General features: G+C 46.0%; 1 protein-coding gene across 6 annotated transcripts in view; it reads right to left on the bottom strand.

Annotated features, from left to right (window-relative positions):
• Positions 1–16,412, bottom strand: part of zgc:114120 (uncharacterized protein LOC619267 homolog) — a 97,912-nt gene that overhangs the window by 14,357 nt on the left and 67,143 nt on the right. For 5 of the 6 annotated variants that reach the window (XM_037980672.1, XM_037980671.1, XM_037980674.1 and 2 more), the window contains 8 exons: positions 9,535–9,736; positions 8,478–8,607; positions 6,645–6,816; positions 2,716–3,614; positions 2,154–2,243; positions 1,415–1,455; positions 1,264–1,287; positions 251–411 (listed from right to left, as the gene is read on the bottom strand). In XM_037980672.1, coding sequence (XP_037836600.1) covers positions 251–411; positions 1,264–1,287; positions 1,415–1,455; positions 2,154–2,243; positions 2,716–3,614; positions 6,645–6,816; positions 8,478–8,607; positions 9,535–9,736 — 1,719 coding nt within the window. The remainder of the gene's footprint in view (positions 1–250; positions 412–1,263; positions 1,288–1,414; positions 1,456–2,153; positions 2,244–2,715; positions 3,615–6,644; positions 6,817–8,477; positions 8,608–9,534; positions 9,737–16,412) is intronic. The other variant, XM_037980673.1, reaches the window with a different exon arrangement.

Raw genomic sequence — 16,412 nt, 5'->3', positions numbered from 1 at the left:
TTAAATGAAGTTTTTAACATTAAAACAGACAAAAACCTGATCATACAGAAATTAAAACTATATATTGTTGGCTTCTAAGTCACTGTCAGAGAAAACTTCAGTTTTTTTAAGCAAAATAAGAATCAGAGACTCGATCTGAACCAGACTGGAGGGCCGGAAGAAATGTTACAGAGGGCCGGATGTGGCCCGCGGGCCTTGAGTTTGACACGTGTGCTGTAAATGATGTGTTCATGTAACGGGAGCTGCTCACCTGAATATTGCGCAGCTGCGACAGCTGTTTGCGCAGAGCGTTGGTGTTCTGCTGCAGGTTCTGCAGGTGGAGCTGCATCTGCAGGCGGGACACGGGGACGGGCTGGTGGGACACCGAGGACGGAGGGGGCATCAGGGCCAGAGGAGCCGACGGAGTCAGAGCTGCTCAGCCACAGGAAACAAGTCGGGTTAGAGAAGCTTTCTGTTGGATTCATTCGGGGGGGGAGGTTCAGAGCTGAGAGAAACATGAGACGGCCTGAAGGGACTTCTGTCAGCGCTGAAGCTCAGGAGGCGTAACGATAAACGTCATGAGACAAACGAGTGGACAGACAGAGAACTGGAGGGGTCCCATCAGAACACGGTCCCAGCTCAGATCGTCTGAAAGGACGATGAGAGCCGAGCGCAGCAGGAACCAGGATGTCGAGTCACACCAATCATGCAGAACAAGACGAGGGGACGATCAGAAACGGAGTTGCATTTTGGATCACCGTGAGCTCCTGCGCCACCAGAAGGCTGGATGTGAACGTCTGAAACAAAAAGACCTTTTCTGTCTGCGAGCAGGTTTAATAAAGTGCTCCAGCCCTTCTTTCCTCAATTATTCTTATTTTAGGAGATCAGGATCATCTCTGACAAAACTCTAAATACAAGACCTGATTTAACTGGACTCAGAGAAAATCAGCTCCTCCAGCTTTATTTAAGAAAAGTCCATCATGTAGAAACGTTGTTAGAATTTGACAGGTGGTGTTCTGTCAGATACAACAGAATAAAAACGTAAATATATATATTTTTGCTTTCAGAGCGCCTGGTTTGATCAGTTTAAAACCCACGTAAAACAACAAGTGTTGTTTCATTTAATGCAACTCGAACACAGAGAGGGAAACATGACGAGCAGCTGTTAGAGAGGCGGGGCTTTATCTCCCCTCACAGAAAGGTTAGTTTGGACGCAAACAGCTGAAAAAACGGTAATAATGAAGGATTCAGGAGGGCAGACAGGGGAACACAGACTGTAGCTACCTTTCTTTTTTTTAGTTTGTCCAGCTAAAACAAGAAGCACGAGCAGCAGAGTTACAGAGCAGCAACCACACCAAGCAGCAGCAGTTTCAAACGTTACGCAGCTGGAGCTCCTGGAGATCAGGCTTTTTAATTCAGAGACGAAGAAACTTACGGTCAGTTCCTGAGCCGTCGCTCGCCGACTCCATCTTCTCCCTGCAGGAAGTGAATATTTAAACACAACGTCGGCAATAATGCTTTAATTTTAAATATGTTACACAGACGGAGTTCCAGCCGGGGCTGAGGACATGAAGCTCTCAGGACAGAAACTCTGTCCCACAAAACAAAAACTGAACATTCATTTGCTTTTATTTAAAAACAAAAACACATTCACTTCTACTTTTACTGCCTAAATACATCACATATTTATCAGTAATGATTATTTGGTAGATTTAATTGCATAATACTACATAAAATATTTATTTGTGTAGTTATTTGAATTTATAAATAAGGAGACAGAAGTTAAGATGCTGACCTCAGGTTTTTAATTTATGATATTTAGAATCGAGGCTGAAATAATATATTTAAGCTTCACATTTAATTTAATAAAGTCTCAGCTAAAACACCAGAGATTATAATTATTAATAACTTATTTATAATTCTAAACAGTACCTATGTTACTTCTTCTGTTTGGTTTTTAGTAAAGTAAGAAGCCGATGTGATTATATTTCGGCTGCTAACTCTTGTAGCTTGTTGCAAACGTCTGTTTTTAAACGGACCTCAGGTAGATAAACCTGGACTGACTGGATTATCTGTCTTAACGAGCTGCTCGGCGCCCGGCTCATGTCTCAAGCCCACTCCAGGAAACCGGTACAAACATCGGTTACAGGTGCTGAAGTATTCTGTTTCCTTACGGGCTTTCTGCTTCAGGCGCTCGGGTCAGAACCCTCTGCAGGAGCCCGGTCAGGCTGGCGATCTGCTTCTCCATCACCTCCATCCGCTCCCTGGAGTCCCACCAACGACACAGAAAACACCATGACTGTTAGTACTCTCACTGACAGTACTACTGCACGTGTGTATTTATACATACATATAACACATCTTTTTATTCAAGCCAATATTTATTTTATGTTTATTATTGTGTTTTTTCTTAATTGCCCTTTACTGCTGTGTCTCTACAGCACTTCAGGACAGAAAGGAGATGTTTGGAAATAAATTTGACCTTTGACCTTTACCTTCGGGAGTGCTCGCCTTGGTCCGTTCAATTATAATTGATTATATTTGAATTTAGAAGACAGAATTATTAGTTTGGATGTTTTCTGTGCAGAGTGGAAGGTTTTTAAATCTCCTGGTGTTCAAACGTCCACACTATGTTTAAAGTCAGTAATTATTCTACGTTTTTACAACCATCAGAACATCTGGAACGTCTCCAGAAGATAGTTTCTGTGTAAACTGAGCCTCGGGGTCTTGTCTCACCTGGTCTCGGTCTCATTCCCAAGCAGAGGAGATCCGAAGCCCCCGCCCCCTCCTCCGTCGCCTCCTCCAATCAGGCAGAGCTGCTCGGCGGTGAGACCCAACCCTGGACCCGGGCCCCGGGCCTTGGGACTGTCCCCGAACACGGAGGAGGTCACAGAGTCCCGCCTCAGGTTCTGCCTCCCGGGGGAGCCCCGGGCGGGCAGGGTCCCCCCGTAGGAATCCCTCATGTCGGGTATCTTCTGGGGGGAGGAGGGGGGAGGCACCCTCAGCCCCATGGCCAACATGGAGGCAGCGTAGGCGTCGTTGTAAAGCGGCCCGCCGGGTCTGTAGAGGACGCCGCTCTCCATCAGCTCTCCTTGTAAAGCAGCTGCAGAGTAGGAGGTGAGTGACCGCACCGATGCGGGACCCCCCCCGCCCCCCCGGCGGTACAACGAGGCGTAGGGGTCGGCTCTGGCTGGCAGGGGGGAGTGCGGACCTCCTGCGAGGCTCAGCCGGCTCGGGTCTGGGCCCAGAGCATAGGGGTCCGCATAAATCCCTCCCCCGACCCGGTCGTCCCCCCGCAGCAGCACCATGCTCCTGGACCCCCCCACCTCGTCGTCGGGCTTCACGTCCCGGCGCTCCAGGATGGCGCTGGAGGAGGTGCAGAAGGCCTGCGGGGCGTGATGGGGCTGGTGGAGCTGGGGCTGCTGGTGGGGCTGAGCGTGGGGGTGGGGCAGGGAGTGGGTGTGGTGCGGCGGCCCGGCGTAGGAAGAAGGCCGGCCGGCGCTGTAGAGCAGGCGGGCTCGGGACGGGGAGCCCTGAGGAGGCGAGGCAGAGGAGGAGGAGTGCTGCGAGGACATGGGGGGGTTACTGAGGCGGCGGGTGGGCGGAGAGTCCTGCGGCGCGTGAACCATCTCCCTCTGCAGAACAAAGAGAGGAAACATCCACACAGGTGAAACTACGGAAATCTGAAGCATAAAGAGTCCGAACCTCCAGAGACGAACTGAAGACGCCTGAAGACCTGAAACTAAAAATGAAATAAAAGCTGCAAACTGTGTTGGTTCATAGACTTCTGGAATCTGTGTCTTTTTACTTTTAAATTAAATCAGGTTGTGCCTTCAATGCTCCCGGTATTCATTTGATCAGTTTATATTAAAGAGAAATGCAGTAAAAAGTTTAATTTACATCTGAGATCAAATTCCTAATTCTTCTAAATCCAACCACAACATAAAGGATTTCATGGACATTAAAGTACATTCCTTTGCTTTGAGTTTAAACTATTCTCTGTGTCTCTGATAACTTATTGATCTCCTGGCTTCGGTTAACGCTGTCAGAGAGGCAGGAAACAGCAGACCGGATCAGGGCTTGGACGAAACGAAGACCACGCTGTAATTGCTCGTGACGCACAAACCCGTCTTCCAGGAGACGATGCAAATTGAAAAGCCAATATATCCACATAATAACCCTGAGGACTCGTGCAACAGCACCCGGTGGACGGGCTCACAGCAGACTCCAGAGCCATCATCGTCTGGCTTGTATCTTAGCAACAGCGGGCTTTTTATTTCCCCTCTGAAGTCCGGAGGCCTCTGCACTCGCTGAAGTTCGCCCCACGTTCTCCCACTGAGGAAAATCTGCCAATCAATCCGATTCCCGACCGCCGGCCGCCCCGCGGGCTCCGGCTCGGATCGGCTGCAGCGCTGTCGGTCATGCTTTTGTGGTCTGCAATCAGGGAATAATCTCAGCTCTGCTGGCAGGAGTTCAATAAACCTCCACACACACACATCCCAGACTTCACCTTGACAAAAGGAGAAGTACTTTACACACACATAAAACTGGAGGTAAGCCTGCCGGTTCAATAAAGGCTGTAAAACGCTCTGAAGACGGCGCCGGGTCCTGTGAGAGCAGCTGACCTCTGCAGATCCTGCAGGCGGAAACGCATCACGCTTCCAGGCAGGAGAACTAAAAGCCTCGGGGCTGACGGGCGGCGACAGAAACACAAAACATGATTCAGACCAAAACGCCTCGCCAGCACACTTCATTTCACACGCCTGCCTCAGAATCCATTTCAACCTGCAGCAACAACATATTTATCCAATTAGGAGGTTTATTTAGCTCCAGCTTTAATTACACATCTACAGCATCTTTAATTACACTAATCAAACTTATACCACACAGAAACGTTCTGCAGCTCAATCATGACACGGCACATTTTAAAACCAGGACGTTTCTCTGAGGTGAGAAGCACTAAAACACGTTCTCACTGGTTAAAATATAAAACATCGGATTCATCCGTGACTCAGCTGCAGAAATTTACTTTATGAGCTGCAGTGTCGAGTTTATCTTTTAAATTAAGCAGGCCATAAAAGATTAAAACAAGCCAAAAGACTAATTGCAAAGTTAATTTTAAAAGAAAGTCTTTGTCAGCCTCAGAAGCTTCTGAAGTCGCTTTATTTACGAAGTAAAGAGACGTAAGTTACGATGATGAACCCTCTTTAATTTTAAAATAACTTTATTCCTGACTGCTTAAACTTTTACCCAAATATACAAACTTCCTTCTGGTTTTCATTTTAATCTCAAAATAAGGACTTTATTTGACACCAGTGGCGGCTGGTGGAGTTTTCTCCAGGGGGGGCTAGAAGTCCAAAATAGACATATACCTAAACATAAACTAAGGTATCACACCAGTGTATTTACATGAATTAAAACAACAGAAGCAACATTATAATGTACATATAAATGCATAAGTGCTTGCTGAACAAAGACGGAGGTCTGTAGGAAACATTTAGCATTTATAAGACCTGTTTTCGACCTTATTTTTCAAAATTTTACTGGAGAAAATACATCAAAGATTGTTTTATGATGAGAGCACTCACTACGTCATGTATATAACGAAGATCGGATGTCTCACTCCGATTAGAATTCAAAATAAAACATTCTAACAGTTTTTTAACATAAACTAATTATTAACTATGAACTTATTTATGTAACTTAGTCACGTAATGAACTTATTACTGTCTTTGAATAAAAGGCAGCTCACCCACGGCTCGACTTTTCAATCAGGCGAACTTTCTGACAGACGGATGTGACGTCAGCCCGTGGCGGGAGCCCCGCGCTCCGGCGGCGGGAGGCGGAGTCAGCTCTGGGCGCAGGAGAGGTGCGCCCTGAACGGTCCTATCTGTTGTACTGAAGAGGAGCTACTGCACATGTGCAACTTTTAACGAGAATATGGACAAAGATTTTTGCACCCTGGGGCGGAAATACATCACTAATGAACGAAACAACTTTACTTATCATCAACTATAAAATATTTATCTTACACAACTAAACGTATATATACATATATTTTGAAATATTTTTATTTTATTATTTCATTTTTATTCAATTTTTTACATCCTATTCAAGGTAATGTGAGTGGTGGGGTGGCGCCCTCTATTGGCCAGCCGCCAATTCAACTCAACTTTACAACCTAAATCTCAAAACTGGGAGATTTATTTTGCACCAAAGTAACGCTCACATAAAGTTCAAAGGTCAGGTCATTAGAAAGGTTTACGTTTAGGTTCAAAGTCAGTTAAAAGATCTCAGAATAAACCTTAAATCATCCTTCAGGACGGTTTAAGAAGGTAAAACTGGGTTTCTGACGACACGTTTGTTTCTGAGGAACATCTTCCTCATCTTCTTCATCCACCAGCGGCTCAGCTGCAGAGACTAACCGGACCTGCAGTCTGTCGTTTCACAACCCTGCTCCTGGCGTCCGGCCGAGCCGGCGCTGAAGACGTGACGGGCTGGCGCCGGTCCAGGCGAAAGGTCACGCGACTCGGAGGATGAGGCATGTTATGTCACACCTCACGGTGTTTGTAAACACAGACGTGGTGAGTCAGCGCTTTTAGAGGCAAACGATAATATTTCAGTTTGGGGTAATTCAGGCGCCTGAGGAACACAGAAACACTCACCCGCAGGTCTCCGTTGGCCAGGTGAGGGTGCTGGTGTCCCGGGTACGTCCCGTAGACGGGCTCTTTGCAGTAAATCTTAATGACGCAGCGGTCCTGGACGTCCCGCGGGTCCTCCAGTTCGTAGAAGACGTTCCGGGTCTCGTCTTTGATCAGCAGAGCGGTGCTGGGAGATCTGCACATCGATGATCACAAAACGAACAACAAACAGTCAATTTCAGCACCAATTACCTGCTAATGTGCTGCGGCGTGCTGGACGGGTCCAAACTGCATCAGGAAGCAGTAATGAGGCGACGGAGTGGACCGAAGCTGATATTAAACTCATCAGGAACAGAATATTCAGTCCTGCTGATAAATAAATTGAACTGCAGGATTCATCAGGAAGTTTCACAGCAGATTATACAGATAATCCTAATTAACATCTCAATGAAACTAATCATTTTCTGACCTAATTGTTTGGAAAATGAGAACCATGTTAAAAATGTTCCTTCTAATGATGTTTTCGGCTGCTGGTAGAAGCTGGAGTATCGGCTCTGCGTTAAAGTGATCGACTGTGAGGCTGGTGTGAGGTTTCTTCTCTGTGAAATCAAACTAAAGGAGGTGGTTAGTGCTGAAAGTAAAGTCTGTATCCCACCGGGCTGCTGCTGGAAACACATTAACAGCGAGGATGTTTCTAAAATGTCTGAAAACGTTGGTGGGGTGTGAATCCCAGGCCTCGGCTCTCACGCTGTGCAGGAAACAGCTGGCGTCTGTCAGATTCAAACAGGTTCAAACCTTCAGTCTTTGCTCTGACACGGAGCTGTGAATTCACCCATCGTTGTATTTATTTCCCTGAGATTGCATCTGGGAGGTAATTCAGCTTGTCGAGAGAACTACGAAACTAACTGAAACAGCTCGGAGCCGTTTTCAAACGACAGTCCAGATGTCTGGATGTCTGCTGATGTCCTGCTTGTTGCTGAATGACCTCTGTGTGCATCTGAACACAGCGCCGGTCACTGACGACGTTTAAAAGAGGCGTCAGAGCTGCAGCCAAATCCCCTGAAACAGCAGCCTCTGAATCACTCTCCCTCCCCATCCCTCGTGAGGGCGGTTAACCTCGGCCACATGCGAGCGTGAAAGTGCAAATTGGTGTGAAGCTGTTTGGGAATAGATGTGTGGGAAAGGTGAAACCCGGGATGACCTCCTTTGACTCCTTCTGTCCAAAATAAGAACAGGACTGTCCTCAAAACGGCGTCCATTGAAGATCTGGTGAGAAGTCAGCCGGCTCTGATACCAGAACTGGACGTCATTGTTGTTTTCTGTGAGGGAGAGGCTGAAGCTCCGGACTGCGGGGCGTAACAGAGTTGATCTGAGCTGTGCTTTGGTTTGGTAAAATGTCCAGAGGAGCTGAGGGAGTCCAGACTGCAGGACAGGAAATCTGTGACCTGGAACTGGTCGGTTCTATGTCAAGACCTAAGTGGATCCTGCAAGAAAAGCCTCCGGGTTTACTGCATCTGTTGTCAGGAGGAGGATAACTGTATCGCCTTCAGATAACAGATGATCTACATCATCATAAATTAAACACAGAACAAGAACTTTGTTTCAAATTCACACAAAAACAACCAGAGGAAAAGAATCAAACACTGGAGGCATCACAGTCGTAATGGGCTGTTCTCATCGTGTCCGTCTTGGATTTATTGATCTGTTTACCTGATTTTTACCAGTTTTCTTTCCTAGTTTATCATATTTTTTTAATTCATGAGTGTCTGGCTGCGTCCCGCTCACAGTAAATGAAGTGTAAATGCAGCCCTGCAGAGGTTCAAACAGGTCGATAAACATCTCCTGCGTGTGAAGCACCTGAGCATGGCCATGGTGAGCCTCTGGGGGAACATGTGCACGATGAGCGCCCTCAGGGTGTCCAGGCTGGTCAGCTCGTGGGTCAGGTGAACCCGGCGGATCTCCTCCCCGAGCTGCAGGAACAAGATCCCTGGAGCGATGAAGGAGACGACAGCAGAGAAACTTTTACCTCCACATATCGACTAAATGACATGTTTCAGTTTCTGTGACTGTCGGTATCAGCTGTCATTAAAGTAGTCTCATTTTTATCTGTTTAAACTAAATGATCTTTGGTAAAATGACAAGAACATCTGAGACAGAAAAAGACCAGCAAAGACCTTTAAAGAGCAGAAAGACAACCAGGAAAGCTGAAGCGAGACACAAAAAAGAGCCGTTTGAAAATACTCCTACTGTTTGGCAATAATTCGTCCGATTCCTCCGACAGTTTGAATATTTGTGGGGTTATTATCTAACCCAGAGGGATGCAGTGAGTGCTTTGTTTGCATTGACTGCAGACCCGCACATCTTTGCATCTAAATCTGAACTCTTTCAAACAGTTTCCATGTTTGAGTTGATAGTTTGCAGTGAGTACCAAATAGAAATTTAGAAACCTTTACATCGCTGTCAGCTTCACCTTTCATAATTATTTTTTTTATAGATTTCTATGGTTTCCTGGAAGAACAAAGAAAAGCAGCAGCTAGCTGTAGCACTTCCTGCAGGAGCATTATGATGCTTCTAATGAAGGACAAGAAACTGACGGTGGTTTGGATGAACAGCTGAGAAGTTTTAGAGATGAAGTCTTAGCTGCATTCAGACTAGCCGTTAGCTCATCAGGTCAGAATTAAACTATTTAAGAATCATTTACAACAAGTAAAATATTGTTTATAAACCAAAAACGATGACCAGAACGGTCTAAGATGAACTCCTTCTTCACAAAAAGTGTTAAACTGAGGAACAGCCTGTTTTTAAAAAGACATACAAGTTTTACCACAAATAAAAGCTGACTGTGACCAAACTGAAACCCGGGTTGTGATAAACCTGATATCTGAACGAAGAATACAGCCGAGGACGTTCAGACCTGGCGCCCGCAGCTTGGCCTGGCTGGACGAGCGGGCCAGCGGCAGGCTCTGGCGAAGCCGGTTCATCCGATTGAAGCCGATGGGCATATCCGGCTCCGACATGGTCTCCAGGTTTTCAGCCGAGGCGAAGGAAACCCTGTTGGCCTGATCGGCGAGCGCCGGCTGCGTGGGGCTGAGTCGTGTCACACGAGGCGTTCGAGTCTGAGAGACGGAGAAAACGAAACAATCTGAGCGAACAGAGAGAGAATTAGAAATACACGCGGCTGCAGTCAGAGAGGAGTCACAGATGAAACAAACTGTGAAAACTGAGCCAAATAAAGATAAAATTAGAGCAGCGCTGACAGTCGGGTTAAATGAACCGAGGCAACTCAACGTTACAATCAAACGGCACAATGACGACAGAAACCAACGGAACAATGTTTTTAAATTAAACGCTGAAGGAAGGAGCAGAACAAAGAGTGGAGCGCAGAGAAAATAAAGTCTTTGAGCCTTTTATTAAATAAAAAACCCACAAAGGTCACTGAAAAAACTGGAAACTGACAAAAATAATAAGAAAAACGACTAAAAATGAACAAATGAAAATCAGACAGAATTATTTAAAAACAAACTTATTAAACTGACCTTCATAAAAAGGACGGAACTATTAACCTTCTGATCCAATCAGGTGAGTTCTGTAACTCTGAGTCCTCTGCACCTGTCCCCAAGTGTCCCCAGGTGTCCCCAAGGTGTCCCCAAGGATTCCTTAGGCCTCCCCAGGTGTCCCCAGGTGTCCTTAGGCCTCCCCAGGTGTCCCCAAGGTGTCCTTAGGCCTCCCCAGGTGTCCCCAGGTGTCCTCAGGTGTCCCCAGGTGTCCCCAAGGTGTCCTTAGGCCTCCCCAGGTGTCCTCAGGTGTCCTCAGGTGTCCCGGTCCACTCCTCCAGCTGTCTCAGGTCTGAAGGCTTCCTCCTCCAGATGTTTCAGCTCCTTCCACAGATGTTCAGCAGGATTTAGATCAGGGCCCAGAAGGCCTCTTCAGAACGGTCCAATGTTTGGTTCTGACCCGTTCTTTGGGTCCTGATCCTGTTGGACCCATGAGCTGAGACTGAGACCGAGCTTTCTGACTCTGAGCAGCACATCTGGCTCCAGGAGGCCTTGATAGTCTTGAGGTTTCATTGGACCCAGAACAGAACCAGGACCAGAACAGAACCGAGCCTCCTCCATGTTCCCCTGTAGGTTCAGGGTTCTAGTCTTTGGTTCATGTTTGGGTCTGTGGACACAGAGCTGATGGGACTTGTTGACAAAAAGCTCTAGTTTTGTCTCATCTGTCCAGAGGACATTGTCCCAGAAGCTCTCTGGACTCTCAGTCTGTCTTCATTGGGTCCTCCTCAGTCGTCTTTGTCTCAAACAGACTGATGCTGCGATCTGATGACCTTTGACCTTAGAGTTAACCTCTGATTTCTTTGGTCCATGTATGATATTGTCTCTTCAGTTTGTCACCAGTTGTCCTCTTGTGGACATGTCCATGGAGGCTGTCTCCAGTCCTGTGGAGTCTCAGGGACATCCAGCTGCTTGGAGACGGTCTTCTAGTCTTTACCTTCAACCTGCTGTCAATCATTGTCTTTCTGAGCTGCTGAGACAACTCTGTCCTCAGCTTCCTGTCCCCCATGTTCAGTGTGGTACACACCATGATACCAAACAGCCCTGTGACTACCTGTCCCCCTTTAAACAGGCAGCCTGACTGATTCCAGGACACACCTGAGTTTAACTTGTCCCTGTGGACATTAGTTTTATTACTTTTGTCAGTTTCAGTTTATTTCAGATCTTTGAAGGTTTTTCTTTCTGCAACAAAACGGTAGAAACACATTTATCCGAGTCTCTGAAAGTAAAAGGAAACCTAAGAATACATTCTGGACTCGAGCAGCAAATATGAGCGGGACAAACTCCATCCTGATTCCCACCGATACCTCACCTGTCCGGTCAGAACCACCGGAGGGCCCGAACTGTGCAGAACCTCTCATTACAGCAGAGGCAGGCGCTGCTGCAGCAGGTTGGCTTTTAATGAATCCTTACTGACAGACATTTTCCAGCCCAAAGAATACAGTAATGAGCTCCCAGAATGCTTTGTGGAGCCGCCTGTCTTCCTGTGGTCAGAGCTTTGTTTTCACACACAGTTAGTGGGTCTACACCGAGCAGAACCACGAGTTCTGCCATGCATGTGTGTGTAAACATGTAGGGAAACACCACAATCATGTCAAAACGTGTGAAAATAAAGAGTCTCACATAGAGTCGCATGTTGGGGAAACATCTCTGGAGACTTTCTTTAAACAGCCTGACGGATCACGTGCGCTGCTTCTCATATGTTTGGAGATTTAAGGTCTCAGAACAAGTCTGTCAGCCAAACACACACCTTCTGCTTTTAACACAGAAGAACCAAACCACTGAAGAGAAAAGGAACACAGCCACTGGGAATCATAAAGTTTCTGTTTAGTCGACTGTGAAGAAAAAGAGCAGAGTGGAAATTAAACAGAAAGGGAGGATTGCAAGAAATAGCTTTTATTCCATTATATTTCCTTTTTCTTTTTCTATTGGCTGCAAAGATCTTAAAGAACTGAAGTTAGAATCGAGCCAAGCTGTATGTTTGATTTTGCACACAAACACGTTATCACATTTAGGTGGCTTCAGCTGCAATGATATTTTATGCAGTACTGTATCTTAACTAGCCCACAATTTAGTTAAATAATTCATTAAAAAAAGGCTTTTTCCAGAACTTTTAAGACACTTTTTCAAATAATTTACAAACAAGACTGAAAAAAGGGGAAAAGAAGCAGCTGATTTTCAAAGACAAAGAGTCAAACAAGTTCTAGCTGTTTGGAAGGAAAATCTTTCTGTCCGGATCAGGACTCGTGCTCCTCTACCTCTCCATCCAGCATCATCTTCATCACAGCTCTCTCTGAAGCTTTTATTTCCACTCCGAGCACTGAATGAGTCCCACCAACACGAACATGAAGTCTTGAACGATGAAGCCGCCGTAACGTGACCCCCGCCCCCGTGAACAGCTGCCACACCCCCTCACCCTGAGATTTCACGGACGTTACCGCTTCATGCCGCGGCATTCCGTTCCGGTGAGACCGAGCCTCAGCTCAGCTGTTTGAACGACTCGAGCCGACAGGAGGCAGGTGAAGGAGCTCCTGGAGCTCCTGCAGAGCTGCTTCACAGGAGCAGCTGGGGGTTAATTACCCTGCTCAAGGGCACTTGTTTTTAAGTGAGAGGGGGGCCGCTCCTCAACAGCTTCATGCTCAGATATTCTGAACGTAAACTATATTTATTTAGCAGCAACTGGACGTGACTTTCTAGTCTTCAGACCTTCTATAAACAGTCTACACAATTCCTGATTTCAGTTTATTTCCCATAGTTGTGTCAGCTGAAATCTCCTCCCGTCGCTGCCTTTTTAAAGCTGCGAAGGAACCCTCGCCGTCTTGGCAGATGGCAGTGAAGTGCCAATAAGTGATTCTGGCCACGTGCCGCAGCACAGTGCCAGTTGGGGAAGACTGCAGCAGTCCTCCTGAGCTCTTAGTGGCTGAAAACACTTGCAATTTTCTTCCCGGCAGGTTGAGAAAGGATGATTTTTAAAAAAGCACAAAGTCTCCTGAAAGGGCTGGAGACGAGCAGGTGAGCCGGGACGAATGTGAGGTTTCAGATGCCTCGTTGGAAGAAAACTACCATTAAAGGCAGGTGATTAATGAGTGTTTTTAGAAAATCATGAACAAACATAAAGAGCTACAACTCAACAATTTTGCAGTCAAATTTAGGTGTGGCAGTAGCTGAGAGTCTTCACTAACACAGACTCTGAGCTCTCACAGAGCTCCTGAGAATTTATTTAAAACTTTGGCATGCAAGGTGGCAGCTGATATGATTATATGTAAAGTGGTGAAGGTAAAAGGTCCAGGAGGGAATCTTAGACATCCTTCTCCTCAGGGATGCTCTCCAACTCCTCCGAAGGTGTTTCCAGGCAAGAGAGAAGACACAACCCCGGTTCCAAAAGAGTAAAATGTAAATTAAAACAGATTATTTCATAAATGCTTACTTTATTCACAATGGAACATAGTAAACGTATCAAATGATGAAAGTATGAAATTGTATTTTTTGTTTTTTGAATTTAACAGCAGAAACATCTCAAAGAAGTTGTTCCAGGAGCAACAAAAGGCTGTTAAAGTCAGCGGTACGAATAAGAAACAGCTGGAGGAGCATTTAATAATAATTAGTTTAATTATCAGCAGGTCAGTAAAAGGACTGGGTTTAAAAAGAGCATTTAGAGGCTGAAGATGGGCAGAGGGTCACCAGGCTGACAGGAAGTGTCTAAGAACAGAGGAACACTTTCAGAATAAAGTTCCGGAATCAAAGACACTGAATCTCCATCATCAACAGATCTGAAGAATCTGTAGAAACCTCTGAGGTCAAAGGTCAAGGCTGGTTCTGGTTCTGTTCTGTAAACACAGTTCACCGTGCTGCTTAAAGCTCTATCAGGCGAAGAAGAAGCCAGATGTGAACACCATCCAGAAATCCTTCAGGTCTTCTCCGAAAGCCTGAGCTGTCACACGGCAAACTAACCTCAGGGGGAGGAGTCAGACCATCAACATTAAAAAGTTGATGTTTCAGCTTCAACTTCAGCCTTACATCCCTGTGTCTAGGCAGTAATATGGTCTAGACCTGGAGTGGGGCGCGGTGCTGGTGGTCGACCCTTGGCTCCTGGGGCTCAGCTGGGTTTAGCACAAACAAAGCTACAGGAAGCCCCCCCTCACATGGGCCCACCACCAGGAGCCAGGGGACAGGTGAGGGCGGGGCCCAGGTATGCTGACGCACACTGTAATAAAATGGCTGATAAAACTAATAAAAAATAAATAAAAACAGTGTTTTGAAACTGCCCTAAAACCAAAACACTAACAGTACTCTGTCCCCACTTATGGAACATTTAAGTGTGTACTTAGTGCAAAAAAAGATTTAACATGAAAACACGAAGGGGCTCCCAAAATGGCGCCTCAAAGTGCCACTACTTCAGATAAATCTAAACTCGCTAATAAAGAGCAAACCCCAACAGGACGTTTGATATCCCCATATCTGAAGTGCATCACAGCAGCTGGAAACGGGTCTCCAAGCAACGGCGGCTCTCAGATGTCACTTAACCGTTTCCATGGGAAACTGAACGCTCCGGTCTCCAGTTCCCACAAACGTCTCCGGCCTAACAACCGGAGGAGATTCACAACTTCTGCTGAAGGACAGGAAATAAGACCTCCATGTCTGAGTGTTCACTCAGACAGGAGCTCATGTGTTGGGTATCAGTCTCAGCTACTACCACACAGGTCAATATTTGACAAACTGACTGTCCTAGATATTTTTCTATTTTTAAGGTCAGGTGGCTGTGGTGGCCATCTTGAATTGGATTGACTCTAAAGCTAAAACATCCAAACATTACCGTCTGAAGGTTTCATTAAGATTCGCCCGGTGGGTCATGAAATGTTTTTCTGACACACACAAGCAAAAATATTATCACCTTCACCTTTCAGTGGCAGGTGATATAAATAAAATGCTAATTTTGACAATAAATCATGAAACTGCATGAGTTATAGATGATATAACTCAGTATACAGAAATCATTTCTTCTGTGCAGCGATTGTCGCCTTCAGGATTCCTTGAAACTGTCGATGGCTGACGGATAAGAGAAATCCAGGCGACAGCTTTCCTTATCTCAGCCCACAGTTCGGTCCGTTCTTCTGAATTAAACACTGAGGCGCAGGCAGAAAACAATATGCTGTGATTACTTTGGCCACTGAAGACGGAAAGAAAAGATGTAAAAATGGAGCACTAATATTTGCCCGAGTGATAAGAGGAGAGAATTATGCAGCGCTCTGCCCCATTGTGTGTCTGACGCTGTCAGCAGCCGTTACAGGCGGCTGTTTGGATCTGTTCACCCCCCCCACCTCCCCACCGTGGACGAGCTGACAATCCCAAACGTTCACCCGAGGATGGAGGAGAAACACGTGAGGGCGAGTCTTCAAAAGCCTGGATAAGATGAGCATAATCCATCCATCCAGCTTCAGTTTCCATGGTCACTGCAGGTCCATGTGTTTGTTACAACATGACTGTTAATCTGTGTGTTTTTCTACACCATCACTGGCCTGTGTGTGTTTAGTGAGCGGGAAAACCAATAGAAACATGAAAGGGGGAACATTTATTAAACAGATACACCCCCTCACACACAGGAGATCAGCAGAGCTCTGCCGCAGGGTTTCACATTGCATCAGTGAGGAGGAGAGACTCCCCAGCTCCCAGAGAAAAGGAAGGGGGGGCGATAACCAATCCTAAATGAGCTGCAGACCAGCGACAAACAGGGGGAGACTGGAAAAAAGCCAGCCCGAGTGTTTGTCACCAGCTAAACAGGGAGCGAAACACAGAGATGTTGCTACTGTACATAAAATACACAGATAACAAGGACACCATTACGATTAACTGAACAGATTTAAACTGGATTTAAAGCAGTGTTTGTGTTTCTGTGGAGAATGTTTACCCACATCTGTAACTGCTGAAAATACCAAAACAATCTCACTAAAATTATACTAAACAGAAGAATCTAGTGTTATTTTTTCAGCACTAGAATAATCTGTGTTGTTTAAAAATAACTCAAACCTTAATAAGAAAAAAGGCTGTTCAGTCAGTGGTACAACCAGGGATACCATCCAATCAACAAATCTGAGGTACGTTCAATGGTTCCATCAGAGGTACGTTCAATGGATGCATCAGAGGTACGTTCAATGATTCGATCAGAGGTACGTTCAATGATTCGATCAGAGGTACGTTCAATGATTCGATCAGAGGTACGTTCAATGGTTCGATCAGAGGTACG

The sequence above is a fragment of the Kryptolebias marmoratus genome, linkage group LG17 (genome assembly GCF_001649575.2).
Source record: "Kryptolebias marmoratus isolate JLee-2015 linkage group LG17, ASM164957v2, whole genome shotgun sequence".
Classification (NCBI taxonomy): Eukaryota; Metazoa; Chordata; class Actinopteri; order Cyprinodontiformes; family Rivulidae; genus Kryptolebias; species Kryptolebias marmoratus.
This window is presented reverse-complemented; position numbering and strand designations above follow the sequence as displayed.